Consider the following 13,943-nt stretch of genomic DNA (forward strand, 5'->3'; position numbering starts at 1 on the left):
ATCATTTTGCTTAAAAATCTGTTTATTATACCAAAATTTTGTCTAGTTTGTATTCGTCTCAAGAAAAATGATATTTCTGTATTCTGAATATACACCTGACACTTGAGAATGAGGCGGTGTTCAGTGTTTAACATAATTTTAGAAAATATCTGTATGCATGAGGGAATGCACTTACAGTAATAAAGACAGGGTTAATTGGTATGGCAGCTTAAATGGAATAGTATGAAGATCTGTGTGTGCGCTAATGTTAAACTGAAAGTAAAGAGCCAAAGTTTGAAGGCACCACCATAGGGGATTAGATTTTAGTATTCTAATTTCTTGGTCCTTGGCTCCTGTGCCAGTGAAATGGAGGCAATGCTCTTACCTTGAAGAGTCTCCCCTCACTCCCTTGGTGACCCTTTGAGCTGGCATGGGAGCAGAATTGACAGACTGCAGTGAGCAGGGTCTCTTCTTCCTCTGCCAGTGGGGTAATCTGTCCAGTTTGGGGTTGAGAAGGGGAAAAGAGAAAATCCTGGGACATGGAAGAAAAAAAAACTATTTACACATGTATAAACAAATACACAACACACACACACTCTATCTATATAAAAAAATCTGGCTGTTTATCACATTAGCATGTGAACTATTTCTATAAGAGCAAGAGTGTGTGTGTGTGTAGAGAGAAGTGTAGTGTCTGGCATTTCTCCTTCTAAGGTGCTGTAATTCAAATATGATAAGTTCTATTTCTGGCAAGGACTTAACATTTAAACATCTACTACCTGAAAAATGCTTGTGATCCTGAGTTCTAACCAGAAAAAATTAACTTAGTATGAAATCTGCAATTTTACAGCACATGAAAGGAAAGCTAATAAAGTCAAAGTTCACTAATTTGAAGTTCACACAATCATAGAATATCAGGCTTGGAAGGGATCTTAGGAGATCTAGTCCAACCCCCTGCTCAAAGCAGGACCAATCCCCAATTTTTGCCCCAGATCCCTAAATGGCCCCCCCAAGGATTGAACTCACAACCCTGGGTTTAGCAGGCCAATGTTCAAACCACTGAGCTATCCCTCCCCCCTACATTTATATGTTTGACAAGGTGTCACTTTTGCAGATTGACAGGTTTCAGAGTAACAGCCGTGTTAGTCTGTATTCGCAAAAAGAAAAGGAGTACTTGTGGCACCTTAGAGACTAACCAATTTATTTGAGCATAAGCTTTTGTGAGCTACAGCTCACCTCAAGTCAGTTCTGTTTAGTTTCCACAACTCTCTTCGGAGGTGGAAGGTTAAGGAAAGTTTCAGGAGTTACATCTGTGCATTAATACTCAATGGCTTTTCCGATCCGAAGAAACAGAATTATTTAGGTCACTCAGCAGGTGGCAGGTTTTAAGGTTTTCTCTCTCTTAGATTATCTAAAGTAATAATAGGCACTAATTTATAAGTGTTTATCTTCCTTCAAAGTAAAATACAACTAGACTCTTGAGCATGATCAAAAAGAAAAGGAGGACTTGTGGCACCTTAGAGACTAACGAATTTATTTGAGCATAAGCTTTCGTGAGCTACAGCTCACTTCATTGGATGCTGTAGCTCACGAAAGCTTATGCTCAAATAAATTCGTTAGTCTCTAAGGTGCCACAAGTCCTCCTTTTCTTTTTGCAAATACAGACTAACATGGCTGCTACTCTGAAACCTGAGCATGATCAGTTATTCTAAAAGCTCAGGTTGTGTAAGACGGCAATTGCTGCTACTTTCACCTGAACTAAGCATGTTTAAAGCTGGCATTTTTTGCAGTAAATTATCATTTTCATAACTTTATAAACTTAATATTTCAAATAAAGAAATATCAGTCATTCAATATCCTCAAATTATTTTGATGAAGGTATTATGGATTATAGTTTGGCTTGCATATAAAATAAGACCCACTGACTAAAAGCCATTTAAATATATTCAATGTAACATCTTAATCAAGAGCAACATGTAATGTGACTGATATGTCCCCTAATCTCAGAAGCAAGTTTGGTCATGTGTGCCAGGAACTAAAAATGTCTTCTGGGCACATGATGCCAACTTCACTGTATTTCTAAAATCAATGGCTAAGAGGCACACTTTGCAAGATACTGTTAGATCTTAAAGTATAAATAATAAAGGCCTGCTTCCTTAATGTGATTAGGTCACACCTGCTGAAGAGAAACTGAGATACCTCTAGAAAACCCTGGCTAGGGAAGAGAATATAAGTTTAAAGAAAAGCCTCCAAGTCTGGCATGCCCAAGTTTGAAAAATTCAGTCTGCAAGACTTTGAATTGTATTGCTGAATTCTTTACACCACTTAAGAGTGGATATTCCTCTTCCATTTTTTTCCTTTCCATTATACACTATTCAAAAATAGGAGTTCCTTCTGTGACAGAAGACCCAGTCTTGGGGTGAATGAATATTTTGGAAGACTACTGTAGCTCCTTTTTTTAGATGGGTGGAGAAACTTAAAGAGCATTTTAAGTCTCATCTGCAAAATAACTGTCACGAAGAGGTGAGGAATGTATGTTGGGTCCATATTTTTCTTTATCCATGAGGGTCACTTAATAATAATAAATTTTCATGTTCCAGTTGATTTTAATATTTATGTATTCTGCAAGAACTTGAGCTTCTCTACTCAAAACAGCTAGCCATTCTCAGAATAGAATACCATCCCTATACTCTAGCCTGTGGAAGAAGCATGGCCTTTCTGCACTGTCCTGGGAGTGAGAAGATCAAGACAGACCTGGGGCAAGTCAATATTTCTGTTCCTCAATTCCCTGTCTGTCAAATGCGAGGATGCTTACCCTGAATCACAGGCGGTGTTTGTGGTCATAAATTTATGTTTGTAGCACTCATGTTGCAGTGATGAGCACCACAGAAAAGCCTCTGGGTATTGTCATCGGTCAGGGAGGACACTAGAACTTACTCTTTTGCTGATCTATTGAAAATTTAATATTAAAGAACTGTTGTGGTCCTGAAAAGAATGAGTTTTTATCAAGGCATCCATTTTGAAGAAGTTGAGGACTCTATCTGTATTAACTTTTGAGAATCTCTCACTGGTGCAGCTCCACCATTGGTAGCAATAGTGAGAATGCTAGTGTAAGATAGGTTCAGAGCAAGTCTAAGAAACCTCTGGCTAGTCTACATTAGTGCTCTCGCTGGTGTGGCTGCCACAGTGACCAGCACAATGTTAGGAGATTTCCTGTTGTAAACAAGGCCAATGAGGTTGGTAATTCTGATAATTCATGTCTAGGCTGTCTCTGACTCTGTGTGTGTGTGTGTATACGTACGCATACCAGAGATAGAAAACTTCAGTTTCTCTTGAAAGTTGTTTTTGACAAAATGCTAGAAAACTTGTTTTGTTTGTTTTACTCTTCCTTTATTTTCCACTGAGAAAAGGGAGAAAAGGAAGAGAAGTAGGGGAAACCAAAAGCACTGAGTGGAAATGTCAAAAAAAAAAGCTTTTCACTGGAAATTTTGAGAATTATTGGCATTTTTCAACCAGTCAAACAGTGTCTCATGCAAAGGTGCAATTGGCCCTTCACTGCAGCTCTTGGGCAGGAAATTATGTGCTTAACAACATCATGTATCCATGAATGGAGTCAGCAAAAGAAAGTAGGGGACTCTATTAGTTAAGTGACTTAATCAGTGCCCCCTAGCTACTTGAACAGTTGGAGCGTTTGAGAGGTTTTCAGTCCTGCATTGGGAAGAATGCGTTTGAACTGGCATTTCCCTACAGATCTATTTTTCCAAGTTTAATTTCTAACTAGAGGAAATGATAGTTTCTTGACAAAGCTTTTGGACCATGGTTTGGGCCAAATGTTTGGGCATGCCTCACACAATGCACATATTGTGCAGTTTACTCTGCAGATGTGGCTGGCAAGTTCTATTTCTTTTAATACCACAAATATAAGCAAAGGACCAGAACTGTGTTTCCATTCTAGTGATGCTGGTGCACTGTGTGGGGGAGAAGAAACAGCAAAAACAGCAGTGCCTGTGAATAGTCCAGCAGGTGTGGGAATACTCAGGATATATGATCTCTTCACCAGATACCTTCCATAAGCCACTGGCTAAATGCCACAATAGAGATGGGAAAGGTCAGTCCCAATGAAGTGGCACTATCCCCAGGACAACTTGGGGGAAGGGATTATGTTTCAGTGAGCAGCTTAGTGCGCAAGAGGACTGCTATCTGCTCACACCAATATAGATTGGAGAGAGAAAGTAGACCCATGGCTCCACCTCCTTCCTTCCCCTTTTGAGGCACCTGTCACCATCCTGCCCAACCAAGGGCCCACAGAGGGAACAAACCCTGCATTCTTTTTAGCACACTGCAGGCAACTGAGGCTTTGTATATTTTTCTCCCCCACACACACCTGTGTAAAGACCTGTCCGTCTGTTCCTTTATTGAGACCAGGTGGGTGAGGTAATATCTTTTATTGGACTGATTTCTTGAATGTCCTGGGACCAACACAGTGATAGCTCACTGTTCCTGTATTGCTCCAGCTGATCAGTGTCCCTCTGAAGAGATGTCCTCCGCCTATGGCCAATGTTGCTCAGTAACCCTATCAGGAGTTTTATTTGGCTGTGGAGAGCGAAGACTGTGGAGGGAAAGGTTACTTTGTGCAAATGAATACTGTCCCTTCTTTGGCTTGTCTTGTAAACCAGACTTGAAATGCTTCTGTATAGGATTCCAAGTATTTCTAGGCTAAGAGGAGCTCTTATCACAAGTATCCTGTACATGTGGAGAAACATCTGTTGGGATGGTGTCCAATTAGACTCTGGAACTAATTGGAATAACTTAAACAGGAAACCTGGAATTCATTGCTGGTCATGAAAACAGTGAATCACACCTCCAAAGAGGAGCGGTGAAATGATTTCCCCTCTTGCTGAATTAGCATTTCATCTGTCCTCCCCCCCCCCCCCCAGCTCTATCTGAACTGCATGCCTTTGATTAGGAAAAATGTTAGAGGGGGGAGACTGGGAAAATGCCTGAAGGTCTGAATATAAATGAATTCAAATGAAATATAGATTTAGTCTCTCTCTCTCATGAAAATTTGCTCTTTTGAATTAGAAAGGCATGTCTTCCAGAAACAATGGCTTCCCATGGTTCATTAACCGGGATCTCCACATTTGTAACAAATTGTGTTTAGAGGTGACCTGCAAAAGAAATTAAACTGGGTTTGTGCCTTTTTTCCCCCCTGCTTTGAAATTAAAGGCCTTACTTAGTGTGGTTCTTTGTTTTTTCTTTAAAAATAAGAGGGTGCCAAATTTTGCTGCAGGGACTTCTTGGAGATAGCAAGGAGCAAACTATCTTAGCCCTTTGAATCTTTAACAGAACTGTTGTTCCTAAGTGTTTCTCAAGCATATGAGTTAAATAGATGTTAACAAAACCTGGAAAGGGAAGTGTTTTTGATTTTTAAAAAATTCAGGTTTTTTTTAACATAATCAGCTTTCATTTGCATGGTGACTGTCAATCCTGTCAATTCTCAATCATCATCAATCAAGCATTCCAAGAAAAACAAGGTAGAGAAAACCAGAATTTCTAATGTAAAAGTAAACTGTTTCTGAGGGTGTGTGTGTGTGGGGGGAACAAATAGCCCCCTCCCCCCCCCCACCTATTAAGCTGCCTCCTAATACACCCGTAAAGAATAAAAGGTGCAAAAACCAATTTCAATCCTTTCTGTGTAGCATTTAAAGAAAGCAAAGGGCCGTTGCTGTGCCAGAAGTATTGAGTTAGCTAATTTGATGATTATAAAATGAATGCACAATAAACCATTATGAAGCATCTTCCCATCTCCCAGTCAGCCAAGGAAAACAAATGTGCAGCCTTGTGAGATCCTTCTTGCGTTCTCTTTGCATGCTTACTCAGCTGTTCTTTGCTTTGAATGTGAGCAGAAAGGCATAGTTGTGTATTAGCATCTGAGTTTTATGCAGGCATCAGGGGCAGAATGATGCCCAGTGCAAAGCAAAAATGTTCTAGAAACACTCTGATTACGAACTTGCTTCACTGCATACCTGTGGCATATATTAACTACCGCATGGTGTGAAGTATCTGCAACCTACAAATGCGTTGATAGTTTATAGTTTAGAATTCCTTATCACAAGTAAAATTGCTCCTGAGGGGGAAATCCTTTCTAATAATTTCATTTATTTCCTTAAATGAATGGTAATTTGTGTGGTTTGTCTCCTTTCCTGATCAACACCCTTCACTCTGTATAAGGTGTAGGAGGGTTGTGGTTCTACTTCAAAGGAGGAGGGGGAAACCCTCTTTGAATTTCTAAAACCGTGTTTCTTCTACTGATTGCTCATAATCTCCCATGGGTCTGTTTACTTTCATTTTACACAGAGATTTCATCTGAAAGTAAGCTGGTCATTGTTAGGGGGCTTATTCCTTCACCCACTTACTTCCCTGGTCCTTCTCGCATGAACAGAGAGCAACAATACCCGAAGTCCAAAGGTGCAAACAATTCGATGTTTATTGGGGTGAACTTCCAGCAAGCATGATTCCAGTTTCCTTCCTTAGTATCCTCCTTCCCAGCTCTGACACCACAGAGCCTTACACCTGTGTCCCTGTTCCCATTCCTACCCTTAGCCAAACATGATTCCAATTTTCTTACCCCCATTCCCTGTTCCCATCTCACACACCCACATGCCCACCCCCCACCCACACCCAGTCACTTCCTCATCGACTACAGATTATATAGTAAAACTTGAGTTCTGCTTAGCTATACCTTAACCAATCATTTTCCTGAAATTTAACTAACCAATCCTAACATATTGTAACATGATTATGTAACCAATTATATCCCACCACCTTAATTAGTTTACACCCAGCAAAATTAATTATACAGCAGACAGGAACAATCACAGAACCAGACAGAGATTATACAGACAAACAACAGCAAAGTGGGAACTATAATGACAAGACAATACAGAAGTGAGGATTTCACATCCCAGCTTTTGATAAGTGAGTTCCTGTCAGACAGGATGCCATCAAACCAAGCTTCCCTCCACATTTTCTAGGCACCTCCCCCTCTCTGGAGGTGACAGGAATACAATCCTGTCCTGATAGTGCCCAACAGCACCTTCTTTCATTGTGACTAGTTTGGAATGTGAGGATGTGACCGTTCGCTTCCCAGCTTATGGCTGCCTCTGCTGCTTAGCCAAAGGCCTTAGCCTAAGAACAGGGCCTCAGACTGTCACAGTAAGAGAAGGCCCTTACACCAGCAGACAGTGATTTTGATTCTCTCTTTTATACAAGTGATAAGAATACACCTAAATTCTTAGAGTATAGGCCTTTACAGACAGGCCTGAATATCTGTATCCTAACAGTCATAGTTAAATTTGATATCACAGGGGGAAAACTATTGAACAGCTCCTCTAGAAGGAGGGGTGAGAGAGGAGCTCAGTGGAATTCCATGGCCACATTTCAAATAGGAAAACTTGAGCAATCCAATATCAGAAGTGCAGCTATCCGGGTCCCTATATTCACATTTTAGGTACACAGGTTGCTGATCAACTCTTTTGTGTCCTGTTGACATTAAAGAGTCAGCCAAGTTCTGAACTGGATGCTTTGCAGCTGCCTATTACGGGGGGAAAGGAGGTGAAGTACTGCAACCTTTTATGGGAGCAGATAGGGAGGTTCCAGGCATTTAGAAAGGGAATGGGAGGCTGATCAAATAGGGCAGAAAGGAAGGATAAAACTTTTAGGAGGAGAAGAAATATCTTAATCGAGTGTTTGCGATATTGATGCATACTTTTTTCATTTGGGACCGCTGAGGGAGAAATCTATTTCAGGTTTTAAAAAATCTGTTTCCCCAATCAAATCTCTTCTAAATGGGCAGAGAAGAAGCTTGCTTTCCTTCTACTATATTGCAGTAGTGTGTTGAGACTCACGCAGTCCATCCAGAAACACACCGACCCCTCTCTTGAGTTAAATATATATCTAACCATAAATGTTACTCATAGTGACATCTCCCATAAATACTGTAGCCCTGGTAGCAAACAAACTTAAGCATTTGTTTTATCAGGGTTTCAACATGTTTATTTGAGCCTATCAGTGTGGCGTGTAGGTGCTGACTTTGTTCACTGGCATTTCTAACCCTCCCCCCAGGGAATGAAACTTGGAAGTGCAACTTTTGTTACAGGCTAAGCAAAGGGCTTCATTTTTATTTAATATCACTATAGCGACATTAATGAAGATATCTTTTAAATCTAGGTCTATTGATTACTTTCATTTCCAGTTTGGAATTATCTTGTCAGCTATTTCCTGGCTTGCTACCCATAACTATATTATATTTCGGTATTTAAGAACTTAACGCCAAGCTGACACTCACATGTGCTAGTACTTACGTCTCCAAATCACCATATGTTTTTACAGTACTACGTATGGTACTACTGGTAAACTCAATTATCCAAAAGTCTCAAATGACATCAAAAATCTTCAGATTAGTTGGAATTCCAACTAAACAAATTTTGGGATCTAATCAAAATTTTGATTCAGGGGATAAACTAATTTTGTATAAAGTGTTTGGACAATCCTTATCCTACCTGTATTAAGAGGTAATATTGTACCAGAATTCATTAAATGTAAACTAAAAGCTATGATCATATACAAATAACAGTAGATAAATAGTAACAAAACAATTTTAAATTGTGGTCTATTTCTGCAAACCCTGACTCATAACTAGTGTTTAAACAGGAAAGAAAACCCCTTCGAAGTCCATCAGACTACTAGCTTGATTAAGGACCAACTATGTGCATAAGTTTATTATAATTTTAAACAGCACTGGCCCTTTTAAAGTTTAAAAACCATCCTTAACCACTCATATTGTATCTAGATGTTAGTGGCTGGTTTTGCCTGATGTAAGCCTTGCCTACACTAGGTAAACTTACATATATTATCACGTGTGGTGACCCAGCTTCCGCAGAAATTGTGAAAGCACCATTGGGAGACTTCATGTGGGCAAGAATCTCTCAGCCAGACCCACTATTATTGTGTCAATTAATTAAACTTCCTTTAATTTAAAAAGGTGGTAAAATGGGGTTTGGCTCTGAGACTGATGTAGCACTAGGGGGAACCCTAGTGTGACTACTTGTTTGGCAAAAGTGGGGCTAACAGTGATGGGGAAAGGGAACATTTTTGGCAAGCTTTTCCATTGTAGATGTGGCGTAAATGTCAGTAATTTCTCAGTAGTAACCACTGTAGTCAGAGTTTTCATAATAACTTCATATTTTTCAAGATTGTAGCTTTCTGAAACTCTCCTTCTGGGGCTGAAATTTCCTGAGCTTGATCTCTGCCTGAAGGTGACATGTTTTGAGGGCAGGTTACCAAAATTGCCTGTTGTGTTTGAGGAAAGTGCAGGTGAAAACACCTCGTTGCACTTAGGTTTTAACTCTGATCTCATAGAGAGCTACATTTAAAAAAAAGAGAGACTAAGGGCATGTCTACACTTACCAGTAGATTGGCAGTGAGTGTTGATTTTAGCGGGTCTGGTGAAGACATGCTAAATCAATGGGAGAGCACTCTCTCATCGATTTGTGTACTCCACCTCCCCAAGAAGCATAAGGTGTAGCCCCCGCGGTAAGTGGATCTAACTACGCCGACTTCAGTTACGTTATTCATGTAACTGAAGTCGCGTAAGTTAGATTGATTTACCACCGTAAGTTTGAAACAGACCAGCCGTAAGTTTGAAACATAACATTTGACGTGAGCTGCTGCTTCTAGCTTTTGAAGAAAGCTGCCCAGTGGACAACTGTCAAATAGACTTGTGTGATAAAAGGGTGGAAGATGGATAGCAAGTGAGTTATATTGCACATGGAGGGAATAATGAGTTTCTTTCCTTTCCACTTCATGAGGGAAGTGTGCATGTAGCCTTTACTTTAAGATTCCCAAAAGAAAAGGGGGACTTGTGGCACCCTAGAGACTAACCCATTTATCTGAGCATGAGCTTTCGTGAGCTACAGCTCACTTCATCGGACGCATACCGTGGAAACTGACAGTTTGCATCCGATGAAGTGAGCTGTAGCTCACGAAAGCTCATGCTCAAATAAATGGGTTAGTCTCTAAGGTGCCACAAGTCCTCCTTTTCTTTTTGCGAATACAGACTAACACGGCTGTGACTCTGAAACCTTTAAGATTCCAAGAGCTTATATAAATTCCACCTTACCAGTAAAATCTTATCTCCAGGATAAGCTTGCATAGTTTGCTTTAGTGTTCCTCCTTTTAAAAAAAATACAAACCAAAACTATGATGTCTTGATGATGCAAAATATTGTTTTTCTAATCTTTTTTTTTTTTTTTTCCCCCTAGGAATTTATCAGAGAACTGCTAACTCGGATAAGAGGGATGAGAAAGCTAAGCCCCCCTCAAAAGAAGAGTATATAACTACTCAAATAGTAGCACTCTTATAAGAAACCTAGCAAGGGAAATGGGACTTTGACTACAAGACGTTTATTAAAATAGAGTTGTCTTTCTGAGCAACTTTTTTTTTATTTGGTTCAGTTTTGACATTTACTCAAGGGAGTCCTATTTCATGTGCTTTCAAGGGTTTTTTTTAATTGTCAGTTTTTTTATCAAGGATATCAACATTTTTGGAGCTGCTCAACTATCCTACTAAAGGATTTTTGAACCAGTGAAGAACCCAGGCATTAGTGACCATGTCATAGCAATGAAGGGCAGCAATCCCACATGGTGAATCAGAAGAGTATGTAAACTTGCAGAGCTAGAAGAATTGCCTTTTTATTTTCCCCTAGCAACTAGTTAGATAACGTTTTAAGTTGGCTGTACATTTAACTCATGGATGTCAAGTTTCTTGTGCTTGTATGTACATAAGTTGTAAAGTGGGGGTGTGAATACTGTTTCACTTGGCTGGAAGGGAAGTTGTTACAGTAAACTATTTAAATGGTTGCTGAAGCAAACATGTTACTAGAGGGCAACAATTTAGGTTACCAAAATGAGTACTGCCATTTTCTAAATCCATTTTAAAACACCGAGGTGAAGAACTTCAGTATATCTTCTCATACAGAAAGCAACATATGAGAAATGGGGGAGTTTCTTAAGGGCTTAATTTGTAGACTTCTAATTGTTTTATTGACTTTGATGCTTTGCCAGATCATTTTCTCTTCACCTCATGGTGTGTTAGAGTTGTATTAACCTACTGTATAAGAGCCTGATGTGATACCTAGAGAAATGTCAATCGCCATCTAAAAAATGTTTCACAGTGTGGGGGAAAGAAGTGCTACCAAAACAAACCAAAAGCGCTGTTTTGCATTGCAGGTTTTAATGCAGATCCCCCTTTCAATAAAGAATAGTGTAGCATTTGTTTAGAGCTCTGTCCCCAGAACTAGGGGGGGCTTGTTAGTTATGGGTCCTCCTTTCTTGTGAAAGCAAGAATGGAATACTTTCAGTGGATCCCTGACACTTCTTAATTAGGGACATTTTCCAGATGTTCCATAAGCTACCATATGCCAGTAGATGAATTTAGTCAGGCATTTTATATCAAAGGTGCTCTTAACATATTTTATTTTTAAAAATAAGAAATACATGTTTGTGAATTTTATGTATGCTGGCAAGCTTTTTTAAATGTATTTAATTTTGTAATGTTTATCAATGATTTTATTTACCAGATATTTACTCAAATAAATGGAACTTGTGACTCTTGTTACATCTACACTTCCCAAAGCTGCTAGTGCATATATTCAATGATAGTTATAGGGATGTATACACAGAAGGAGTGAGTTGGTCAATACATGTCAGTCCACCTTAGGCTGGCCTAAATACCCTGGGCTTGGGGGTAATACCACCTAGCCTCAAATGTTTGAGTATTAGATTTCAGTAGTCTCTGCGGACTGAAATCAAATTCTGGGTTTGGTACAAAGTTAAAGTTGTCCTTTCTAGTCATTAGAGATGCATTATGTGAGATGATTATGGAGCTTTCACATGCCTTCCTCTAGAAAACATACTGCCATGTACACACTTAGACCTTTTCATAATCTCCAAAGAAATAATTCAGTGAAGTATTGACAATGAGAGACATTCCAGTTTGAGAGACTTATCACTGGCATGGAGACTTGTGGTTATATTTATTTTGTTACTGGAACAATATCTGCTTACATGAATATTATTCCCCTACTATCTCCCAACTTTGGATACCTGTTTCTCCTCATGCGTATAATGGAGATGGGCCTAGAAAAACTCCCCAGTTCTAAACACCACAGAACTTTGCTTTCTCTGAATAATGCAGCTGGCTTATGGGTAGCAACATCCTAGATCTGAACACTCTGAGAGTTGTGGTATTTGGAATCTGTGTCTGAATTTTGTGACTTAGGCCCATAATTTTTTTTTTTAAAGTATGGCAAACTTTCTAGTCCTGGGGTAATGAAGTATAGTACAACTAAAACACCACCAAATCACAAATATATTGATAATTACACTGCTTCTTCACAAACAATTGTCACTATATTAAATTTTGCCTAAAAATCATGCATAATGTTGCTAAATGTTAATTAGCCAGAAAGGTATAATATGCTGTCTTTGTCATTAATTGCTTCCTTTGTGATCTTCTGATTTGCACACAGCAGATATTGCTGGAAATAATGGTACCATCCTTTCAGGAACTGTTTGGAACAGATAGATCATGCCCTTAGAGCCGATTTCTAAAATCAAGGATAACGTCTGCGATTTTGTTTTTGCCCAGTGTGTAACTATTGAAGGGCCAGTGCTGGGAAGGGCTTCCACTCCCCCAGCTGTAATGCAGTAAATGCTTCACTCTTAAAAAGTGTTTTGGTAGGCAGAAATGAACTCTAAATAGCCTTTCTTTCCAGCTGGTATAATGTGCCTGGGGACCTGTGAGGTCTGATTCTCCTCTTTGACTTTTAATGGAGCTACTCTTGGCTCACTGGTGTGAGAAGAGAAATCAACTTGTTGATTTAAGATCTCATGGTGCTTATTTCTTTATACTGTGTGGGTGTTCCTAGTACTCTACAGTACTTGAGTGTGGTTTCAATAGCACACACTGTTAGTGAAATTAAAAAGATCTTGCAAGCCATCTTCAGTGCCTAACTGGGCAACTTGAATAAAAAGGGCCAAGTTTGGCTGCAATACAAATTTCCTTTGGCTTTAAAAACTGCTAGTGAATTATACTGAATTGGCTCCAGAATGAATGCACTTTGAGGCAGAGTTTTGTTTTGCCTTTTTAGTATACAAGCAGAGTTACCAACAAGAACATAGGTTTTCAGGGTACACTTTTTGCATAATTCCACATTAGCGTTCGCATATTTTAAAGAAGTAGCTGGCACCAAAGCAGAAGTAAATTGTAAAGTTGGCAATCCTGAAAAGAGGGCATTTGCAGGGTGGGGGTGGAAAGTCCCCTTCCAAGGGGATTAAAAATGACAGCCAGGGTGGGAGGAAGATCTAGCTAAGAGTCTGCTTATGCGCTTAATGTTGAGACCTTGAAGGTAGAGGGTGGCACGAAGTAATAAGCGGGTGGGAGAGGCACATGCTCCTTCCACAGGTGAGTAACAACTCAAAACACTGGCAAGTACTGACAACCCTATTGCCAACTATGGCTCTGATCTTGCAACTAGCTCAGTGGGTAGGTTCCTATGCCTGCATACTGCCAGTTGAAGAATGGGGGCCTACCTTACTTGGAAAGTTTAGTGGTGGCAAACTTTGGATCACGAGTGTGTGATAGGTACCACAAGGGTACTGTCCTAATAAACACAATTATTAATTAATTAACATCTGGTTGCCACTTCTGGATATGACTTGAAAATGCGGCCTCCGGAGGTACAGCCTGTACATTGTAATGGAGATTTAAGTCCTCTGCATTAGTCTGAAGGATTAATGTCTTGGTTGACTACAGTAGTTACACCAGAGATTAATTTGGCCCTTAACCCTTAATTAAAGTTGTCCCTCAAGGACTTTCACACCTTGTGCAAGTAATAAATGATC

The 13,943-nt window shown here is 39.6% G+C and overlaps 1 protein-coding gene across 1 annotated transcript in view; it reads left to right on the forward strand.

The window, feature by feature from the left end:
* Positions 1–10,376, forward strand: part of PPP1R14C (protein phosphatase 1 regulatory inhibitor subunit 14C) — a 71,224-nt gene extending 60,848 nt beyond the window's left edge. The window contains exon 4 of the mRNA XM_077811789.1: positions 10,302–10,376. Within this exon, the coding sequence (XP_077667915.1) occupies positions 10,302–10,376 (75 nt within the window). The remainder of the gene's footprint in view (positions 1–10,301) is intronic.
* Positions 10,377–13,943: the final 3,567 nt, after the last annotated feature.

The sequence above is a fragment of the Eretmochelys imbricata genome, chromosome 3 (assembly GCF_965152235.1).
Source record: "Eretmochelys imbricata isolate rEreImb1 chromosome 3, rEreImb1.hap1, whole genome shotgun sequence".
In the NCBI taxonomy this organism is placed as follows: Eukaryota; Metazoa; Chordata; order Testudines; family Cheloniidae; genus Eretmochelys; species Eretmochelys imbricata.